This window comes from Dendropsophus ebraccatus, chromosome 7 (genome assembly GCF_027789765.1).
Source record: "Dendropsophus ebraccatus isolate aDenEbr1 chromosome 7, aDenEbr1.pat, whole genome shotgun sequence".
NCBI lineage: Eukaryota > Metazoa > Chordata > Amphibia > Anura > Hylidae > Dendropsophus > Dendropsophus ebraccatus.
This window is the reverse complement of record NC_091460.1, coordinates 99,198,314-99,221,947: the sequence shown is the minus strand read 5'-3', so window position 1 is coordinate 99,221,947 and position 23,634 is coordinate 99,198,314. Positions and strand designations below refer to the sequence as shown.

The following is a 23,634-nucleotide window of genomic DNA, read 5'->3' as shown; positions in this document are numbered from 1 at the left end:
TGTCGTAGTTAAATTTAGCCCAGTGTTCTGCAGTTATATAGTTATACAGTATAAGAACACTGTACAAGTATAGAGTACATAGTATAGACTCAAAAACAAGAAACTAGTGAGCACCACTTAAAAAAGAGTGCAAGCCTACATGGTAATACACCTACACAAAAAGGTGCAAACAAGAAACATGCAAAAAAAAAAAAGACATGCCAAAAAACACTGACAGTATTTACTGGATCACAAGGCCAACAATGACAATATAGATTCCACAAAACCAGTATGATAAAAATGCTAAAAAGTTAAGACAATAAATTCCTTCCAGCCTCTGGGAAACTGGGCAGGACCTATAGAAAGTAACAAGAGTGGGATAAATGACAGGAAATAGTGTATATAAAGTAGTGCACATATCTAACAAGTGTCCAGCACTGCTTCTTTAGGAGTATATCCGAGTATAACCAGCATGCACTATGTCGTCTGATTCTTGTCTTTCACATGTTGAAAAATATTAGAACAGTAGATATGGTCTGCTGGCCGTCACTCTGTGTAAAGGAGTGGCGGTAGCAGACCGCTGCTATATCCTATGAGCTCCCTGGGCGATATAAAGAGAGCGCCCAGGAGAACTTTACTGCTAAAGTATGCAGAATTATAGTGGAAGCCTGCGGAACTGCCGGTAGACGCGATTGCTGGTTCCATAGGCTCCACTATAATTCTGTCTACTGCTACATTAGCAGTGAGAGTGGAGATGATGGGGCAGCGTGAACCTGGCCCAGCATCACTCCGGTGCTGCATTCCATCATACACTGGCATTCCAGCTTCGCCATACTGCTCCCCACCATACACCTGTACACCAGCCTCGCCATGCTGCTCCCCACCATACGTCAGTACACCAGCCTCGCCATGCTGCTCCCCACCATACGTCGGTACACCAGCCTCTTCATGCTGCTCCCCACCATACGTCGGTACACCAGCCTCGCCATGCTACTCCCCACCATACGTCGGTACACCAGCCTCGCCATGCTGCTCCCCACCATGTGTCGGTACACCAGCCTCGCCATGCTGCTCCCCACCATACGTCGGTACACCAGCCTCTTCATGCTGCTCCCCACCATGTGTCGGTACACCAGCCTCGCCATGCTGCTCCCCACCATACGTCGGTACACCAGCCTCTTCATGCTGCTCCCCACCATACGTCGGAACACTAGCCTAGCCATGCTGCTCCCCACCATACGTCGGTACACCAGCCTCTTCATGCTGCTCCCCACCATACGTCGGTACACTAGCCTAGCCATGCTGCTCCCCACCATACGTCGGTACACCAGCCTCTTCATGCTGCTCCCCACCATACGTCGGTACACTAGCCTAGCCATGCTGCTCACCACCATACGTCGGTACACCAGCCTCTTAATGCTGCTCCCCACCATACACCAGTACACCAGCCTCGCCATGCTGCTCCCCAACATACACCGGTACACCAGCCTCGCCATGCTGCTTTCACCATACATCGGTACATCAGCTTCGCCATGCTGCTTCTACGTCCTGCTTTAGGACTGCTTACACACCGCTGATCACCATCGGTCTTTTAGGACTGCCGTCATTTTGAGTCCAAATAACAGCAGTTTTTTTTAAACCACTGGCTGTCATTATATGAATAATGGCCAATATTTGTCATTTAATGATTACTGTCCAATAAAAATGGGTGTGTGAGCATAGCTTAAAACTGTAGCAGTGAAGATATTATATTGCGAGTATTATACTGATTGAATGTGTAAACCCTCTCTGCTGTTATTTTTGACTTTGTAGTTCCCGATCTGTATGGGATAGACCTGGAGGTGGCAGATACTCATTTCCTCACAGACATGGTTAAGTCATTTCTGCACGAGTTACCTAGTCCCGTCATTCCAGTGCACGTCCACCGGGATCTCATTCAGGCCTTACTAGGTAAAAACCAAAACCTTCCAGTTTTATGATCTCTGTTTGTCCAATACTCACATATGTTAGATGCTCTGTTAATAATTCATCAGTCCTTATGGGGAAAAAATGGATGCAGTTGTATGCCATTCATCACGTTTTCCATTGACTTGCAAATTAAAAAAAAATTATCGAAACAGATCCTTTTTTTTTTTTTTTTTTGTAATTTTATTTTTTGAACGTACACAAAAAAACATAGTTGATTACCTTCTTCTCTGTTAGAATTAAACGTTTAAAAACAGATGTAAAAATACAGAAACTATTTCTAATATTATACTTGTTCCTGCTCTGTATACATAGTGACCCTACACTTTTATGTATATGGATGTTCACATGATCTGTTTGTGGAATATGCCCATGGCTCAGTGCAGAAAGTTGGATGGTGCTGCCCCCTAATGGTGCAAGGTCAGGAGGTTTGTATGAGCTCCTAGTTCAGTTTAGCACTATGAATACAATTCTGTTGCTCATAGTCCCATCATTATAACTTATTTAGTTCAGAATAAGAGTCCTGGTTTTACATGTTGATTGTCATTTGGTTAGGCTAGGTTCACACTATGTTTTTTGCAGTAGGTTTAACGTTTATATTTTATGAAAAACAGATGCAATTGTGTGCAATCCGTTTGGATCCTTTTTTTTTTTTCAAGCATACACTAAAACATGGTTGGCCACGCTTTTGTGTATGCTTAAAGTAACCATTTAAAAAAACAGATCTGTTACACGAACTGCAAAAATGCAGTGTGAACCCAGTCTAATACTGTGAGGCAGCCGTGTAGTCACAGGTTCAGTATAGTTTATTCTAATGCTTGCTTTCTGTTTCATATATACAGACAATGGGGAAGATGTACAGAAGAGAGCACACGTGTGGTCCCTCCTACAACCACCTACAGTTCCCATACAGCACAGTCTCACTTTCCAGTATGTCCTCCGACACATCCGAAACGCATGCAGCCTCAGTAACATCAATGGATTCACAGTGAAGTTTGCTGTGGAGGTGTTTGGACCTTTGCTTTTTCGGCCGGTCATTGCCGGGTGAGCTCTTGTGTATAATGGACGTGATCTTTAGTACCGATGTTAAATAACATTGCTCACGAATTATAAAGGGTTTCATCTGTATTATATAAGCGGTAAACCTATAGAAACTTACGTATTTCTTGTGGTACATTACTGATTTACCTTGTGCAGTATTCACCATCATAATGATAGTTTGTATATAGTTTTGTTCACTGAAAAATTGTTGCAACACCTGACTACCATGGCTTACCTTTAGGGCAGGCTCTTCTCTTGCGAGATGGTTGGTTTCGTGGCCTTCCTCTGGCAATCGGTTCACATGTCCTACTACTGATCGGGATCTGAAGTCAGGGCTTCTCCTTGTCCTCTCCCTCCCCTCTTCTCTCTCTGCAATTTTCTTCTTCTTTTCTTATCAATATCTATCTGTTACTTTTGCATTCCTTATGTTTCTATTGGGTCATTAGATGTTCTTGTGAATCATCCCTTGCTTTGACATGTTGCGGAGACAATCCTAGCGGATATTTTGAGCATAATGCATGTTCCCTATGGAGGAACCTTTCAACCTGTTTGTTCTTCAACAATGGCCTCACTAACCCAATGGACTCTTCATTGCTTTTGCTGTATTACCTGTTGGTACTTCACATATTTGAGATTGTACTGTTTTCTTCTTCTCTGTTCTGCTTAAAAATTGAAAATAAAATCCAGATTTACAAAAAAAAGAAAAATTGATGCAAATGTTTGTAAATCTGCTTCAGCCGTGCATCTGTATCAATATAGTATTGCAAAGATTTCGGTGCTCCCGGCATCATAATGATACATGATGCCAGGAGTTCTGATAATCTGTTCCGGTGCACACAGTCTGTATATATGGACTGTTCGCACATGAGGCCTAACTTGTCATATACCAGCAGCAGAGACCTGAAATGTATATGGGACTGAAGGCAAAAGGAGAAAAATTTGGGTAAGGATAGTGAGTGAAAAGATTAAAATGGCCTATGAAATGCTTCACCAGCAGAACATGTGGGGTAACACTTCCTACCACCAATACTAGTAGAAAAATAAAATAGTGTGCTCATTGGTTTATGGAGTAGATGACCAGAAGTTTCTATAGTTTTTGTCTTTTCCTTGTAGGGCAGAAGCTGTGCCAGATTATCCTGCTCTGCTCCTGGAGCTTCTGCTTCAGGATAATGAAGTTCCGCAGGATCAGCCTCCCCCAGGTACAGCCGCACTGGAGTGATGTGATTTTATGGAAAGTATACTATGTTACGTCTTGTCCTTCTGTGCCTTAAAGGAGAAGTCCAGCAAAAATGAAAAGTATTGTATTGCCCCCCAAAGGTTATACAAATGACCAATATACACTTATTACGGGAAATGCTTATAAAGTGCTTTTTTTCCCTGCACTTACTACTGCGTCAAGGCTTCACTTCCTGGATAAAATGGTGATGTCACAACCCGACTCCCAGAGCTGTGCGGGCTGTGGCTGCTGGAGATGATGATGGCAGAGGGATGCTCAGTGTCCCTCCAGTGCCCTGTGTCCCTCAGTGTCCACCTGCCATCATCCTCTCCAGCAGCCACAGCCGGACAGCTCTGGGAGTCGGGTCGTGACATCACCATTTTATCACCATATGTGACCTATATATATATATATATATATATAGTGTGTGTGTATATATATATATATATATATATATATATATATGTTACATTAGATTATGAAAACTTCCTTACATTCTGTTTTTCTCCTTTGCAGCTCTCCCTCCCAAACCAGTGAAACCGAAACTGCCAGCTTGTACAATCAATGGGGTCGGAGGAACACTTCAAGAGGCAGAGTGGTATTGGGGAGACATTTCTAGGTGAGATTATATTTTTCTTTATGAATCCTGTAAAATTTCTACTATAGAGATCGAGCTTGCATGACCCATTATGGTGTGTGCACCTATAACTGTTACTGAGATGTCAAAAGTAAGTAGTTTAACAGACTATATGGGTCATGCACAACCTTATTCTATACTGCGTGTGTATATTAGGACTTTTGTACATATGTTCATACAAATATCTTAGCTTAGCTGCATCTTCTCAGGTCTGTTAAGTAAGGGCCCTATTACACAGAGCGATAATCATCCGATTCAGAAGATTATTGTCCGTGTAATAGAGACAGCGATCAGCCGGTGACAACGATCATCGGCTGATTGTGTCTTTTAGTCCTGACCTGAAATTAATAGTAAAGTAAACTGTATACATTACCTGTCCACGGTCCCTGTGTTCTTCTGCCCAGGGACCGTGGATAGGTAATGTATACAGTTTATGGGCAAGGGCTGCATGGACATCACTAACAATGTATATACAGCTCTTGCTAAACGATCATTAAGCTGTGTAATAGACTCGGTAAGCGAGCACTGATCTAGCAGATCAGTGCTCACTTACAGGAGGCATCAGGCCCTTAGTGTAAATCCACATAAAGAAATCAAGAATTAAGCAGCACTATGATTATATATCAGGGGTACTCAACAACTTTTAGTGAAGGTCCACTTACCGGGGTCTATTGCCAGGTGAAGGTCCAAGCTGAACATCAGTAGAAAAGGGGTTTTGTTAACTTTTCACAAACGTTGTTGAACTATTTACATACACTTGCTTATTAGTGCGAAAACTGGCATTTTTTTCTCTATCACCAGCCCTTTGAAATTAGGTACAAAGGGGGTGACTGCCCCAGTAGTGTATAGCCCCCCCTGTGCGCTCTCCCCCAGTAATATATAGCCCCCCCCCCCCCGTACACTCTCCCCTTGTAGCATATAGCCTCCCTGTGCGCTCTCCCTCTCCCATATAGCCCCCCCTGTGTGATTCTCTTCCTGTAGTATACAGCCCACCTGAGTGCTCTCCCCCTCCCATATAGCCCCCTTTGCGCTCTCCCCCTCCCATATAGCCACCTGTGCGCTCTCCCCCTCCCATATAGCATGTAACATTAAAAAAAAAAAAAAACACTTATACTCACCTGGGTTCGCCATCTCCTCTTCTCTTTCCTCTTGTGGCCGCCCTGCAGCGGTCACAAGAGGCCGCTCTCCCCTGTCCTGGCACCGACACCAGAAGGGGAGTGCGGTCTCTTGTGACCGCTGCGGCCACAAGAGTGACTGACAGGGAGGGAGCCGATGGCTCTCTCTCTGTCAGTGCTGCTGCCGCACGGTATTTATGAGCGCTCGTTACAAGCGCTCATAATTACTGTGCAGGGAGCAGCGCCGCAGCCGGGGTCCGGACAGCTGGCCCACGCGGTCTGGGTTTGGACCGCGGTCCGCCAGTTGGGGACCCCTGATATATATGAGGGGACTTAAAGGAATCCATGCATATGTTGCAGCAATGCACTATATTCAGATGCATGGAACAATTACAAAGTGTTGATATTCTGATTATACATGAGTACTGAGTATACATGAATACTTATGCATTTCTGCTTACAGTCTGTTCATGAAAATATGCTTATTTGTGAGAAACAAATTTTGCAACAAAAAGACTAATTCTCTGTCACACTTATGCATTTGATTCCAGAAGCCAGACTGGTTTATTTTGATGGAAATGATAATGGGTCAGGTGAGGTTATGTGCCTTTGATATAACATTGCAGTATTGATTAAAGGGGCTATGCAGCCTTAGGGGGTATTAACACGGACCGGTATAATGGACCTCCCCAAACCGTTTGGGGATAGTTGTGTGGCTGTAATGATAGTTGCGTGGCTGTGTCAGTACAGTAGCACAAGCATTTAAACTGTTTTGGAGCTTCCACACACAGACCATAATCATGGAACATGTGAATGCCCCCTTAGAAAAACATGGTCGTTTTCTTCCAGAAACAGCAGCACTAAAATCAATGGAGCCAAATTGCAAAACCTTGGCACAGGGATGGTGCTGTTTTGGCAAGAACGTAGCTGTCCTTTTTCTAATAACCCTTTTAAAATCTAAGCATTTACTACTTCAGTTCTGCTATTGCCTGGTTTCAGGGAGGAAGTCAATGATAAACTTCGGGATACACCAGATGGGACATTTTTGGTGAGAGATGCTTCTAGCAAAATCCCTGGGGAGTACACTCTTACCCTGAGGTAATATAGCTCTTCCTGGATGTGTGCACTTTGTGGTCATGTTTTACCCTGTTACCATCAGTGTTTCTATAATAGCCAGCATTCATATCCAGCAGTTACGTTCTAACTCGCTTTGGCCTTTGTATTTTAGGAAGGGCGGGAACAATAAGCTGATCAAAATATTCCACCGTGAAAACATGTACGGTTTCTCAGAACCCCTGACTTTTACTTCAGTTGTGGCTCTCATTGCACATTACCGGCATGAGTCTCTAGCGCAGTACAATGCTAAACTGGACACCAAGCTTCTATACCCCATGTCCAAATACCAGCAGGTGAGGGTCGTTCATTGGGGATTTTACTGATGTGTTGTGGTTTTCATCTAATCTTATTTATTTATTTGGGAAACCTAGGATCAGATTGTGAAGGAAGACAGCGTGGAGGCCGTAGGGGAACAGCTGAAAGTGTATAGTCAACAGTACAGAGATAAAAGTCGTGAGTTTGATTCCCTCTATGAAGAATATACCAGGACAACTCAGGTAATCCACTGACTTTGCTTAGTTTTAGTGGGATATTTGGCTCTTTGCAGGTTTAAATCCTATCGGCCAACCCTCTGTTTTTAACAGGAACTGCAGATGAAGCGGACAGCTATTGAGGCTTTTAAAGAAACCATCAAAATCTTTGAGGAGCAGTGTCAGACCCAAGAAGCATTTACAAAGGACTATATTGAGAAGTGTCGCAGGGAGGGCAACAACCAGGAGATAGAAAGGTCAGAATAACATGAAGGAAACTTCTTGGAAGTCCTGGAAAACATGGATACAGCCATAGGCCATAGACTGTTTCCACAAGGACTGCCTAGGGCTGCATTTAACTTCTTCAGCCACCAGTAATTACAGTAAATGCTTAAGGATCAGACTGGAGCAAGTTGCTCTCAGCCTGTCAAATAATATGGAAACATATTTCCTTATAGTTCTAAGTTCTGCTGTTCCTCAATTATTCTTACTTGCAATGAGTAAATGGCCTATTGGTGGTTACTAGAGATAAGCTTCATTAAAGGGGAACTAACAGCAGGTACGTGCAAACGAACCTGCTGATATCTCCCTGCAGCATGGTTCCTGACAATTGCCCCTTGCTTCTTGTCTCTGTCGGTCCCGCTGTTTTTGTTCAGTTTGTACGAAGACCACATTGAAAACATGAATACAACCTTTGGCGTATGGCTGTATCCACATTTTTCAAGACCATCATCTGGCTGTCTCCACCTTCTCCATGGAGCGGGCAAACAGCAGGATTCAAAAGCTGATGGTTCAGCTTTGTACAAACGTTAACAAAGCCTGCTCCGCTCATTTGTAGTGGTTACTATGACAGAAATAGACAGTGGTGTGGCACCATCTTACTAATGGCAACCAGCAGAATGTTACAAACAGTTCAGTATATGATTTAAAAAAATGTAAATATGAAATAATCGGTAGAAAAAACAAAAATGTCTGTTTTGATATATTTATAACCTTGAATATTTATATACAATGCCAGAGCTGTCGTGCGCAGTTTACATTGCATACATCCAGATTCACCCGTTTAATGTATGTTTAGGGCCTATGTACACAGTCATTTTACAGATTCCTTTTGCATGAACTCTGTGCTGAGTGACTTCCATACACTTCTATAAGCCTTAATGTGTCTGTAAAAATGTTTTAATCCAAATGTGAAAATATTATTGTTTCTTGGTTTGCAGATAAATTATAAAGAGTATTCCAAAACAGGTTATCCATTGTTATCTGGATTTTAAGCAAATAGTTTTATTTACTATATTGCTTTGTGCAGTGAATTTTTCAGGCAGCGCCAGCACAGTGGATCAGCATTTTCCAATTCCAATGCAGTTCACTGTAAAGGTGGGTTCAGACTACGGAATTCTCGCGGATAAATTCTGCGAAATACCGTTGCCTGTACGTGCTCACGGCCGTGCGCATTTCTGCCGGCTCCATAGACACCATTCTATGGGCCGGTTGTCATGGCAAACAATGCCAGTGAGTTAGGCCTCCATAAAACACTAATACCAGGACTAAAAAGTAATCTAAACATTATTAATTGTTTCAAAAATTGGTTTACATTTTTTTAAATTAAAAAAAAAAAAAAAAAAAAAAAAAAGTTTTATATGATGAAGCAATAAAATTCAGTTTTCAATTAAAAAGATTAAATCAGGTAAAACCTGAAACCTGCCCTTGTTTCACTATATGTTTCTCTGTCCAATAGAATCATGATAAATTCTGAAAAACTAAAATCTCGGGTAACAGAGATTCATGACAGCAAAAAGAAACTGGAGCAGGACCTAAGGAAGCAAGCAAATGAAAACCGAGAGATTGACAAGAAAATGAATAGCTTGAAGCCAGATCTGATGCAGCTGCGGAAACTTAGAGATCAGTATCTTGTGTAAGTAATCCGGTTCAGTGCTTCTTCTCCCTCATTTAATAAAGAACTCAATCTATCCATCATCCTTACAATGCTTTACGTTATGGTACATGTAGAACAGCGGCTCAGTGGTTAGCATACATTATGGTACATGTAGCACAGTGGCTCAGTGGTTAGCAAGCATACATTATGGTACATATAGCTCAGTGGTTAGCTGACTTTATGGATCATGTAGCGCAGCGGCTTAGGGTCCTATTCCACGGGCTGACCAGGGCCTGATAAACGATGTAAACGAGCACCAATCTGCTAGATCGGTGCTCGTTTACTGGGCCTATTCCATGGCCCCACAATCATTTAGTGAGGGCTGCAGGGACATCGTTACCGATGTCCTTGCAGCCCATGTTTCATACATTACCTGTCCAGGCTGCAGGTCTTCTCCTTCTCCCGGTCCCGCGCCACATCAGCTTCGGAGCTGCCTGACTGAACTGACAGACCACTCAGCCAATCACTGCCCGCGGCCGTCCCGGCCAGTGATTGGCTGTCTATCAGCTCAGACAGACCGCTCCGAAGCTGATGCTGCCGTGCCGGACCCGGGGAGAAGGGGAAGACCTGCAGCTTGGTGAAGTATAGTTATGATATTTTCAAATCGTCGCCCGCTGCGCACCGCTATTCCACGTAGCAATGCACGGGTGGCGACCAATGATTTTAGGTTTAAACCTAAATGAACGATCAGCCGATGACACAATAATCGGCTGATCATTCTCTCTATTCCAAGGAGCGATAATCGGCTGAATCGGGCCGATTATCGCTCCGTGGAATAGGCCCCTTAGTGGTTAGCAGACATGGTACATGTAGCAAAGCGGCTCAGTCATTAGCAGACATTATGGTGAATGAAGCACAGTGGCTCAGATACATTATGGATAATGTAGCACAGCAGCTCAGTGGTTAACAGACATTATGGTACATGTAGCACAATGGCTCAGTGGTTAGCAGACATTATGGGTCATGTGGCTCAGTGGTTAGCATACATTATGGTATATGTAGTTCAGTAGTTAGCATACAGTACGGTATATGTAGCACAGCGGCTCAGTGGTTAGCATATAGTGATGAGCGAATAGTGAAATATTCGATATTCGTACGAATATCTCCCGAATATTCGATCCCATCAAAGTCTATGGGAACAAGTATTCGATTATTGAAAAACATCTATTCGACCACTTGGAGGTAAAAACTGGATTTGGGATCCAGGTTTTTACCAGGTTTTTTTAACATTTATCGAATATTTATCAAATATTCTGCGAACTATTCGATAATATTTGATCGAATACCTTACTATTCGATCGAATATCTATTCGATCGAACAGTATTCGCTCATCACTATTAGCATACATTATGGATAATGTAGCACAGTGGCTCGGTGGTTATCATACATTATGGTACATGTAGCACAGCGGCTTAGTAGTTAGCAGACATTATGGTGTATGTAGCACAGCGGCTCAGTGGTTAGCTGACATTATGGTGTATGTAGCACAGGGTCTCAGTGGTTAGCTGACATTATGGTGTATGTAGCACAGCGGCTCAGTGGTTAGCTGACATTATGGTGTATGTAGCACAGCGGCTCAGTGGTTAGCTGACATGGTGTATGTAGCACAGAGACTCAGTGGTTGGTAGACATTATGGTACTTGTAGCACAGCGGTTCATTGGTTAGCACTGTAATCTCACAGCATCGGAATTTGGGTCCCAACAAGAATGACATCTACAAGGTGTTTGTATGTTCTCCCTAACGACCTGAAGGAAACCAGGTTCTTCAGTTTTCTTCCCACACTCCAATACCATACAAATGAATGAATTCAGATAGTGAGCCCTAATAGGAACAGTTACCGACTTGAGCGATGACAAGCTCTGTATAGCACTACGAAATATAGCATATAGCACTATACAAATACAGGAAATATTATTATTATGTAGTCCTTTTAATTGGAATTAACTGAAGTCTGGGAAAAGCGAACACTAGCTTTACTGTGTTAAAGGGAATCTGTCCGCTGCAATTAATGTGCCAAACTGCTGATATGGTTAACTGGTAGTTGAGAGCAACACCTGTTAACTTTCATATTTCTTTGATTGGGAGAGCAAGGCTTTTAATATATAGTAAGAAGAGTCATAGAGGCTTTTCTGAGCTCCTGAAGTGCAGCAAGCTGTAACACCTCCTCCCTTAATTATTATTTGAGTTAATGAAAGTGACTTTGCTTTTTTAATCCTGGGTAAGCACTTTAAAGGGGTACTCCAGTGATTTTTTTTTATTTCTTTTGAATCAACTGGTGGCAAAAATTGCCAGAGATTTGTAATTTACTTTTTTTTTTACACTATAAAAAAAATCCTCTCTTCCAGTACTCAGCTACTGTATGCCCTGCATAAAATGTATGTGTATTCTTTCCAGTCTGACACAGTGCTCTCTGCTGCTACCTCTGTCAATGTGCAGTAGCAAATGCCCATAGAAAACTTCTCCTGCTCTGGATAGTTCCTGACATGGACAGAGGTGGCAGCAGAGAACACTGTGTCAGCCTGGAAAGAAGACTCCACCTCCTACAGGACATACAGCAGCTGGAGTATCCCTTTAACTTTTTGTTGGCTTTAATGGGGAGTAATTTGTTAGGTAACTGTATTGTATCACTGATTTGATGCCCACCACGTTGTAATCTTAGTAATCTTAGGCCTTATTCACACATTCCCTAAATTAGTCCATAATTGCATATCCACAATTATGGACAAATTTATGGCCCATTGGTTTCTATTGAGCTATTCACACTATTTACAGTTTTATAGATCTGCAGTCCATTCTGCCAAAAGTAGGACATGTCCTAGTGCGGACTGTAATTGTGGTACAGATTAGCCAATAGAAGTCTATGGATCCGCATCTTTTGTAGACATCAGGCCCCGTTCACACAGAGCAAGAGAGGCGGAATTGTCTGCCGCGGAATGCCGCCAGCCTCTGTGTCATAATGACACGCATCGCTCAGGGTCTCTCTGCGCTAAAGAATGAACATGTTCATTCTTCAGCGCTGAGAGATGCAGCGTGTGCGCCTCCCATAGAGTGTCATTATGACACAGAGGCTGGCGGCATTCCGCCTCTCTTGCTCTGTGTGAACGGGGCCTTACAGATCACCTTCCCAATTTTTGCAGATCTATGTCCTCTATATTCTCGTCAAAATAGATTCTTTGGAAAACAAAAGCTAAAATGTAATTGTCTCCTTTGGGTAACTACTATAATGTTGTCTGATAAATCTACCACGTTGTCTTGTCAGATAGTTCTCCAGTGTATTCTTGTATGGCTAGTGCCCCTTTGTTTTTTGCTTTCTTTCTTGCCATACTTTTGTTGTGTTTTGTGTGTGGTTTCCATTTTTATTTCTGCGTCGATACAATCGTAACTTGCTGACCTCCTTGCTGTAGACCTTGATTTTTTTATTTTTTTTAAATTTTTTTATTATAATCTCTGACTATTTATTTCTATTGATATTTTCAGCTGGCTGGTTGGAAAAGGTGCTCGACAGAAAGATATCAGTGAATGGCTGGACATGAAGAACGAGCCTGAAGAGTAAGTGTTGTTAAAACATAATAACTTAAATAAAGTCTTTCCACAAGAGAGTACACCTCGGCACTACTGACCAGTATATACAGCAGCGTGTGAACTGTAACTAGTCGCCCTCCGATACAGGTGGTGCTCAATCATCCGAAGTCACAGATGCATAAAGATAAAATCTTCATATAGAAGTTAAAGATGAGGCACTCACCCAGCCATCGGTAATCATGTTGCTTAACTTTATTTAAGTCTCATCTCGGGAACACAGGACGCGGTCGAGTGAGTGAGCCCGCTCACTCACTCGACCGCGTCCTGTGTTCCCGAGATGAAACTTAAATAAAGTTAAGCAACATGATAACCGATGGCTGGGTGAGTGCCTCATCTTTAACTTCTATATGAAGATTTTATAATAACTTAAATATTAGTCATCACCTAATGTGGCATTGATCACTACAGTGTAAGATACAGATATTATATCAACTATAATATACAGCCTATGGATGTATTCATGTTTTCCCAAACTCCCTAGGGTTGCATCCAACTTTTTCTGCCACTTGTATTCAAATACCAAACAATCAAACTCACACATGTTTCAGTTGCGCTTATCTCTGATAATAACCAAATAAATGACAATTAAAAAAAAGGTTCACTAGGAAAAAAATATATTTATAACCTGCCAAACATATATGCATATTTAAGACTAAAAATTGATATTGAGCACAGACTTGGCCTCCAAAGATAAGTAATACTCGCCTAACTCCTGCAGCTCCCATTCCTGTGCCTTTCATTCCCCTGCTCACCATCACTTCAGAAATGCGACTTTTTAGCACGACTGTCGTTCCTCAGCCAGTCACTGGCCGCCGCAGAGGTGTCCTGTGTCAATGATTGGCTGAGCAGGCAGGTCCTATTCAAGCATCTTGACAGCAACAAGTGGTGAGGAGCTTCTGGGTAGAGATGAGATACAGCCTGAGGACCGCCTGGAAAACTGGGATACAGCCTATGGCTATGGCTGTATCCCAGTTTTCCAGGCGGTCCTCAGGCTGTATCCACCCTCTCCACGGAGCGGGCAGACAGCGGGAATCAGAAGCCGAGAGTTCAGGTTCATACGGACCCAAACCTTGGCCATTTCGCTCATCTCTACTTCTGGGGTAGGTTAGAATGGCTTTTTTATAAAATATATATATTTATTTTAACCACTCCCTCAGTAACATATTAGTTTTTTTTTCTTTTTTTAATGGAATACCCCTGATCTATATATATATATTTTTTTTTTTAGTCCATACTCCATGATGGACGATGAGGAGGATCTCCCTCATCATGAAGAGAGAACCTGGTACATGGGAAAGATGAAACGCGAGCAGGCTGAAGAAATGCTTAGTGGGAAGCCAGATGGTACTTTCTTGATTCGGGAGAGCAGGCAGAAAGGTTGCTATGCATGCTCAGTTGTGTAAGTAAAAATTTACTTACTTAAAATATTAACCCCTTTTAAATAGGTAGTTTTTATCAAATTAACTGGTGCCAGAAACTCCCAGAGATTTTTAATTTACTTCTATAAAAAAAAACTCAAGTAGTTCCAGTAGTTATCAGCTTCTGTATGTCCTGCAGGAAGTGGCTGTGGGAGGGGGGGGGACGCCAAGCCAGGGTCAGTGTCATTAAGTTGCTGAGCCCCGGTCCAGGTAGTAGGCGATCCTGCCACTAGACCACTGGGGGATCCTTTTTAACAACATTTAAATGCCACTGTCAAGTTTTGAGAGCTGCTTGGTACTAAGCAGTGTCACCGCATGATCCCTCTATGTACCCCCCTAAAGGGCCACATGACGCACCAGGTATGTCATGGGTCCTTAAGGTGTTAGTTTTCTGGATAGCATATATTTTCTAAATGCTTTTTTGTGCATTAACACTATAAATCTCTTTTCTAGGGTTGATGGTGACACAAAACACTGCGTTATCTACAAGACCGCTACTGGCTATGGCTTTGCTGAACCCTATTACCTTTATGCTTCTTTAAAAGAGCTAGTCCTGCATTACCAGCACACATCCCTGGTACAACACAATGATGCCCTGAATGTCACTCTGATGAACCCTGTGTTGGCCCCGCCATCACGGTGAACCTCTAATCATCTACCAATGGTATCTTCTACCGCATTTTGATGATCAACTCCTCCTAGAAGAATCTTCAGGGGAATTAATGGCTTTAAGGTCATTTGGCTGTTCAGTTCCTTCAGAACATTACTTCTTTCCTTAGAAGGAATTGCTTTTTTTTGAGCCTTGTGAAGTTGGTTGTCTTTATATGCTGCATTTATATCAGTAGCATTATGTCATCTAATGCTTTTGGTAAATGCTTACACCATATACGGTAGTAATTGAAAGTATGATTTAATTTTACAACATGCAGTAAGAGCTATGCCTCCCATCTACTCTTAGAGGTGTTTGATTTTATATTGTGTTTTGTTTTTTCTCCTTGCTGGAATTTAATTCAGGCAAAATCCAGATTCCTTTCTCATATAGGACATTATACCTTCAGTCATCATCCTCTCCACCTTCTGATGTAGTCCTGAGTCTAATCAGAATCATAAAGGGTTATTCCTACCTCCCCCTTTTACTTTGCATATTGCTTGAAGATTGCTCCACTTCCTGGTTTCCTCTGTGGGCGGGCTTCTTCACTATGTTTGGTCCTCTTCACCTGCAGCACTAGGGCTGGCATCATGACTGCTCTGCTGTTCTGTGCTGAGCTCAGCTACACCAACTCTGACAGCTGCACAGAGAAGGGATCTGTCAGTGTAATGGATTACTGCAGAGATGAGGTGGCCGGCTAAAGCTTTGGCTGTCCAGGCATGATGGGAATTGTAATTTTGCAACAGCTGGAGGGCCTGAGTTTGACACCCCTATTTAGATATAGTTATGGAGTTGGGAATACCCCTTTAACTATAAATCACATAGGGCAGCAGAACTAGAATGGAGATTGTTTTGTACACAAAATAATAAGCTATACAATATTTTCTGTTATGTGTAAAGCACAGAACCATTCACAGTCTGTATACATGGGCAACACTGAGGGTGTTCCGGGCCAAAATACTGGTAGTGAATGTGAATGTAATGCTCCGATTTGGATGCTCCTGTTTTTTTTCATACCTCTACGCAGTCATACAAGATGAGAGATGTACCGGAAATGTAATTTCAGCTTGAAACCCATATGCTATCATATTATTGTTGTGAGAGGGCAGCCAATAGTGATCGATCTGAAGATCAATTAAGACAGAGAAATATATAACAAGGAAGTAACATTCCTATATTTGGCTATGAAGATTTTGGGCTGAATTGTTCCTGGATGGTTGTAGTCCTCACTTACTACACTACTCCTTACTTGACGATCTGAGAATAGATTCATATTGTGCTGGTATCCTGTTTCCATAATGGTCTTCTGGGTGGCAATGGTATGTCATTTCTGTTATTGCAAGTAGCTCACATTGGTGACAATTTTAAGTGTACGCTGCTTTGGCTCAGCAGAGTTTTTAGGGTTCTGGAGGTCGACCATCCAGTTTGTGATGCTGTAACAAAGCCCAGCAGTATATGTATATAAATGTGTCCCTAGCATTGGGAAAGTGCTTCGATACCCAAGTGATATCCCAGTACAAGAGGATACTTTTTGTATAAATCATTAGTATTACACAATGTGGAGGTTCTTGCCCTTTTTATTTACTTTTCATCTTGTTGGAATCGATGGGCTCTTTTGATTTCAGAAATACTTTACTTCCCTGCCATAAGACAAGCTAGAAGTTTCCAACATTCCTGTTTTTTTGTACAATTATTGCTTAGCTTGTTGTTTTCCATCACATGATATACTTTTATGTTTGGACCCATGGAAGTCTGACTGCCATGACTCCTAATGATCCTTAAAATGAATGAACCACTTAGTGGTTGAAGTGAATCTGTAAGCTGCAATTCACATTCCAAGTATTAGACAGCTGTTAGGTGATGGAGACACATGGTACCTTTCCTATATCTGTCTGTGCTTTTGTAACATAAATATTCTCCAGTGCAAAGTGTCAGAGGTTTTCCTCGGCTCTTGAAGTGCAGCAAGCTGTAACATCTTCTCACTCCCCCTCCCTTCCCTGACCCTGATTGTTTAATTGTCAGTCAGCTGGAAGCTGATCCGTAATCAGTAAAAGGAATGGGAAAAGCTTGCAGCAATTCAGAAGCCTGGGAAAGCCTCTTTGACACTTTGCATCAGAGAAAAAAAACATTTTTGTACATTATGGAAATACAGACTGATATATGAAATGCTTCATGTGTTTTCTTGACCTAACAGTGTCAGCAATTTGGAATGTGAATTGCAGCTGTCAGATTCACTTAGTCTCTCCACAGTTTTTCCCTGGCAGCATTTCTTATAGCCGAAGATCAGGATTTTTGGGATCACATTTTAGAGGGATGAATTGCTTTCATTTTGTCTGAATGCTATATTGCACTGAAACCTCCTACATTATGCATAGATCCTCAGAAGGACAGAGTAAATGATTACTGCTGTATAGCAACACTATTTTGGGTTGTTATGATTAAAGGGAATGTGTCATCAGAAAAATGATTTATTTTTAGATAACATTTTCATGTTTAAAAATTTTTAAGAATTTTTGATGACCTTTTTTTCTTTTCCATTTTTTAATTTATATTATAAAATCTTGATATCTTGCAGTTTTCATTTTCACTACTGGGGCTGAAACTAAGCGGAGACTTTCTGTTGTGTCTGTGGTGATGAGACTGCTGTAAAGTGATCTGTACATTATTGCAGCATTATGTGACACCAGTAGACAATAGCAGCTCCCTGTGGAATGACCTCTTAAAAGGTCACAGAGCACGCTCAATGTAACACCAGTCAGACATTATGTGACACCAGTCAGACAATAGCAGCTCCCTGTGGAACGACCTCTTTAAAGGTCACAGAGCATGATGTTTTACATTCATCTCAAGGTGACAGTCTGTATATTGTCATCTATGTCTATGAGTCTTGCTGTAAAGCTTGTCACTAAATGCTGTTAAGAATAGCCCGGATAGCAAGATGGCAGCCCCCATAACAATATACAAAAAGTGAAATTTAAAAAATTCATTCAAAAAATAGAAACAGAATAGAATAAAAGAACAATTTTTGTATTTGACTAATCATTAAAAGAAAATGTAGGTGACACATTCCCTTTAAGAGTGATCTCCATTCAAAGCATAACCATCATCCCACCCATAAATATGGAAATATAATGCAGTTCTCCAGGAGAAATTATAGGGAATTGTTTAATTGTGCCGACAATACTGGTTTATGCTAAGGTGGTCATTACTTATATCAGTATTGGCTGAGAGCAGTGTGTAAGGCTTTATTAACATGTCACAATGATGTCGGGAGCTCTGCAACTTTTTCAGTCTTTGCGGCATAAATCCAGTCCGTAGCACATCTTTCATGCACAGACTGTAATCACGGGAAGTGTGAATGCCCCCTAAGAGGATAGCTGTATTAGAGTGGCTGAAAAGTAGCTCCCAAACCCATATGAGAGGACTTCAGGTTAGTTATAACCTTTCTAGGGCTTTACCTAAACAGGTAAAATGAACAGCAGTTATATGAAATAATATTTGCACATTTAATGTACTGTATTTAGACGAAAACACACTGTTTCTACCTTCCTAAATAAGAACTCCGGCAGCTACACAAGTAACTCTGTCCCTGCCAGCGGAGACTGGAAATGTTGGCAACTACCAGCACTGCCGCAAGGTAATGCATGGAGATCCGGCATTGTCACCAACTGAGGGGCTGGTTACTAAACCAGAGACACTTCAAAAACAACCAAGAAAATAAAGACTGGACAGGGGACTCCCCATGTCTCCCTGTAATATTTGTCTGGATTCAGAGTAAAAAGTGACCGTGAAGCTGAAGATTTCAATGCTTCTGGAAGTCACCGTTCTGGCTGGATGCCGTATTCTTTCTGATAACCTAGACTTGATTCCACTGTACATAAGCTGTGATTTATCTTGTAAGTTCATCATTTCTGGAGATAGATGTACCATCCAGCACTAGAGTCTTTTATTTTAGTTTTGGAATTCTGCTGGACTACATCTATTATTCCTATAGAAATGTATCAGATTGCCGATTCCTAAGCAATCACGACCAAATGGTAAAACACTAAATGTTCATGTTGTTGCGATAGTATACCTCACAGTAAAGCTGACCATAGACTGGCTGTCCCAAATAATTCCCTGACAACTTGTTGGAAATGTTCTATGGATGGGGAATAGGTGACTGACAGATCATCTGGCTTTGCCCATTTTTCCCCTCTAATCCTATGTTAGTCCCTACAGATGAGGCTGTCCCTACACACTTTGTAGGGTGTTTTTTTTTTTTTTGTCTGCCATCAAAAACCAGTCAGTTTGTCCTATTATCTGTTGCACTTTAGCCTTTATAAGTCTGGTACAAGCTTCACAGCATTGTTGTATGGTCCTTCACAGCCTTGTTATTTAGGCCCAGTCATTGGGGAACTCATTGGGGAGTGTGTATTTTCTTAGAGAACACCAGGATTTCATTCTAGCATGCAGATGATGTGCCCTTAGCGCATGCTTTCTCTAGTTATGGCTAGTGGCAGACAACTAGCTACTCTTGAACTCGAGTGGAGTCTACCTTATGCATTTACTGATGGCCTCCATGAATGACCTTCTAGTAATATAATGCTGTAAGCTTTTCTTCATCCCTGCCCTCAGTGCTTTTAACATTTTAAATAAGCTCTTTTTTATTTTAGAATGTGTGCCTATTTTCTAAATATGCTTTTTCTGCAGTTTTAGAATGAATATGTAGGTTTGCAGGGGGTCATTGCACTAGACTAAACCTGCCCCTTGAAACAGTCAGAAGCAATGTGTCACATCCTATCAAGAAAAAAATAGGGAAAAACTGTGAAGAAATTTTATTAGCGGTACACAAAAAAGTTAGTCTCATGAAATCTAAAGATTTGTTGAAGACATTGTTGGGTTGCTAGTTGTTGAGCAAACTTTGAGCATGCCCAGGTTAGCGGTGGCTGCTGAAGTTGGCTAAAGTCTATGGCCTATGGCTATGTTTTTCGAATCTAGACTCTCCAGGGCTGCATTCATTTTTAGCAGCCACCAGTAATCTCATGCTGCACCAACAATGCAACCAATTGATTTTTTCCCCATCTGTTAAAACTGTAGGTTTAATGGGAATCTAAAAATGTAATAAGACATGGACTCAGATTTATCAATCTGTTTAAAATAATAAAAAAAAGGTATGGTTTTGCCCATAGCAACCAATCAAAGCTCAGCTTTCTTATATTAAAAAGCCCTGCTAAAATAAAGGCTGAGCTGGGTCTGGTTCCTATGGACAGCTGACCGTTTTGGTTAGAGAAGGATTTATGGAGAACATGGTTACATCCATAGGCTGGAAGCTGTATCCATATTTTCCAGAACTTCCTAGGGCTGTATCCAACTTCTTCAGCCACCAGTCATTAAATGCCCAACTATCGGACTCCAGCATGCTCCAGTTGCGCTCTCATTTGTATTAATGACCACGTTGGATCTAAAATTATGAAATCAGAAAAGCCGTTCCCAATGCAAGACCATTCCCATTCTTGGCTCTGTGTATAAGACTCTGTTCCCAGGGCCTTAGTCTGTACCCCACCCTCCTATGCCTTATACTTTTCATGTTCATATTTGCTGCGTAGTTTTACAAGTAAGAGTCCTTTTACATAGGCCAACAGGAGGCAAGGAACGAGCATTGATCACAAAAGCTTTATCTGTTGTGCGGCTGGGCTGCATGAGCAATTGCTGGATCATATTTGTGGCCTGTTACATTAATCACTGTTGGCTGCATATCCCAAGTTTACACAGGGCAATGTGCAGCCAATAGTCAGTGAACATTTGCTTGTTTGTTGGCCCTTTTAGAGTATGTTCACACACATTGGTGTTTAATTGCAGTAACACAATGAAGGATAGCAAATAAAAGATTCATTACTGCAATTAATTGATGCAGGAATGCAATGAAAATACATGTTTGAACACAGCTTTTCACAGTCTGATTATTGGGAAATTGCGCAATAATCGACCCATGTAAGTCAAACTATGTAGCAGTAGGAAGTCCACGGTATTATAAATATCTGGGCAAGAATAGCTAAAGCAAATCACTATAGATCTGTAGTTTATAAGCTGTTTATAGCTGATGTGAGCCATGTGTAGAATGGCTACAGGTAGGGATGAACAAATTTACAGTATTAGCAAAAATCTGGATCTAGTCCTGGGAAACTTTTCCTACTTTCCCAGGACAGAATCCAGTGTTTGGGTATGTGCACACTGAGTAATTGTGACGGAAACTCTGTTGCGGAATTCTCGGCTCGCGCGTATCTCGGCCCTTGTCATAGACTCCATTCTATGCATGGGCGGATTCTTTCACCCGTTTAAAGAAACATCAAGTTCATTCTTTGGACAGAGGGCGGAATCCGCGCGTGCATAGAATGGAGTCTATGACACGGGCGGAGACATGTGTGAGCTGAGAATTCCACGACAAAATTTCCGTCACAATTACTCAGTGTGCACATACCCTTTCCCAGCACCCATGGAGGAGCAGCACAGAGTTCAAAACAGCCAGAAGGCCACCAAGCCTAGCGAAGCGCTTTGCTAGTAGTGTAATTTTGCTGATCCCAAGCTACAGGAATACTTAGCTAGTTCATTAGCTTCTACAATTTTCTTGATGCAGTGTAGGCTCCGATAGTAAACTACCATGGACTGCAAGAACTAATGTGGACTTTGTTGTACGTGTCACAAGCTGTATGTATAGTATGCACTGTGTCTGTTTTGCGTCACATTTTTTTTAGTGCCTGAACCGGAGACATTGCTATGATTGTTTCTCAGGGCAGATGATTTGAATCCTTTTATACTTTATAACCCTATGCAGACAAGAAAGCCGATTTGGAAAGTGTTATAGATTTTTATACCTAACCATGTTTTATATATAGATGTATTCCATTTCACTTCTAGATTATTACATTTAAGCTTTTGTTGCTGTAGATTATGCAGGAAAAAAAGCATACTGTGAAAATCCTCCATATATGTACTCTTATCCCTTTACTAGGAAGTTTAGAGTGAATCACTTGTCAGTTCCTAGACTAAGCCAGATGCTCTGTAGCATATAGCCTGTTTTTCTTTTTAACACAACAAGCCATTTGACACAAATGCTGACTCTTTCTATGTGATAAGCTGGCTTTATTGTTGTACATGTAATTTTCCATATGTTTTATGCCATAAGCTGTTTTATTCAGTAAACATTGAGAAGATGATAAACTTTTGATTTCTCTTGTATACTTAATGCTATTTGTTGCATATGTTACCAGAGGTTTTCTTTTGTCTTTTTTTTCCCCTTAACAATGTTTCTGTTTATAAATAAATGTTTACTAATGTAAACTCAGTATTTGTTTCCAAGCCTGGTACTCAAAGACGACATTTTGTATGGTACTTAAAAAAATAAATAAAAGCAGATGAAAACAGTTGTGTTGTTTGAGGCCAGAGAGGAATGATTTTTATGAGGTGTGAAATTAGGGCTGTACAACACATAGTGCATGTAAAGCTGCAGCATAATTTAAAGCTGATTATTGTCAGCTCAGCACCCCTCACTTCCTGGTTCAGCGTGCAGGGAGCGCTGACGGGACGCAGTGGTGCTGAGCTGAATCCGCTAGGCATGCCTGTGTCTCCCACTGAGCTTACAGGTCTACAGGGACAATACAAGCCCAAGCGATGTGTTTAAGCTCGTGAAAGTACTTACTGCTCCGGAGGATCTTGGCTTCACAGCCCAACCACTGCTCTCAGAGAAAGAGGACAAACTTAAAAAAAAAAAGAAAAAACTATTTTGCTACTGAAAAGGGAAGGAGGAGGCATTCCAGCTTGCAGCAGATCAGAAACTTGGGAAAGCCTCTTTAACTCTTTGGACCACAGAATATTCATTTGAATGGACCTTTATACACATCCATAGTTGCTGCCGATCCATAAAAGGGCTGTGACTAGAGATGTGTTTAAAGGGGTTGTGCGGCATTTAACATTTATTCACTAAATAACACACATTACAAAGTTATACAACATTGTAATTAGAGATGAGCGAAACGGGTTCAGGTTCGAGCCCATCTGAACCCGAACGGTCTGCATTTGACTAGCTGGGGCTGCTGAACTTGGATAAAGCTCTAAGGTTGTCTGGAAAACATGGATACAGCCAATGACTATATCCATGTTTTCCACATAGCCTAAGGGCTTTATCCAAGTTCAGCAGCCACCGCTAATCAAATGCTGAAAGTTCGGGTTCGGATGGACTCAGGCATGCTCGAGGTTCACTCATCTCTATTTCTAATGTGTGTTATTTAAGTGAATGGCCGCCTTCCCCATGTTCCCCCCCACCCCGAAAGTGTGGTGCAGTATACTTACTCAATTGCTGTCGACCCCCCGTTCCTCATGCCGGCCCCCCTCTGCCGCGTCATCAGCTGCGATTGAGTAATGCCAATTGCGGCTGAGCAGCTGATGGCGCGGCAGAAGGGGGCCGGAATGAGGCACGGCAGAGTGGTCCGGCCGACCTCCCGAAGATGACGTCGACCCAAGATGGCGGCC

The 23,634-nt window shown here is 41.8% G+C and overlaps 1 protein-coding gene across 1 annotated transcript in view; it reads left to right on the top strand.

Moving 5' to 3' along the window:
* The window catches only part of PIK3R2 (phosphoinositide-3-kinase regulatory subunit 2), a 70,319-nt gene extending 47,803 nt beyond the window's left edge, over nucleotides 1-22,516 (top strand). The window contains exons 5-16 of the mRNA XM_069977953.1: nucleotides 1,792-1,929; nucleotides 2,787-2,988; nucleotides 4,099-4,184; nucleotides 4,718-4,820; nucleotides 6,953-7,051; nucleotides 7,182-7,362; nucleotides 7,441-7,566; nucleotides 7,654-7,796; nucleotides 9,278-9,454; nucleotides 12,955-13,026; nucleotides 14,288-14,458; nucleotides 14,931-22,516. Coding sequence (XP_069834054.1) covers nucleotides 1,792-1,929; nucleotides 2,787-2,988; nucleotides 4,099-4,184; nucleotides 4,718-4,820; nucleotides 6,953-7,051; nucleotides 7,182-7,362; nucleotides 7,441-7,566; nucleotides 7,654-7,796; nucleotides 9,278-9,454; nucleotides 12,955-13,026; nucleotides 14,288-14,458; nucleotides 14,931-15,120 — 1,688 coding nt within the window. The 3' untranslated portion in view covers nucleotides 15,121-22,516. The remainder of the gene's footprint in view (nucleotides 1-1,791; nucleotides 1,930-2,786; nucleotides 2,989-4,098; nucleotides 4,185-4,717; nucleotides 4,821-6,952; nucleotides 7,052-7,181; nucleotides 7,363-7,440; nucleotides 7,567-7,653; nucleotides 7,797-9,277; nucleotides 9,455-12,954; nucleotides 13,027-14,287; nucleotides 14,459-14,930) is intronic.
* Nucleotides 22,517-23,634: the final 1,118 nt, after the last annotated feature.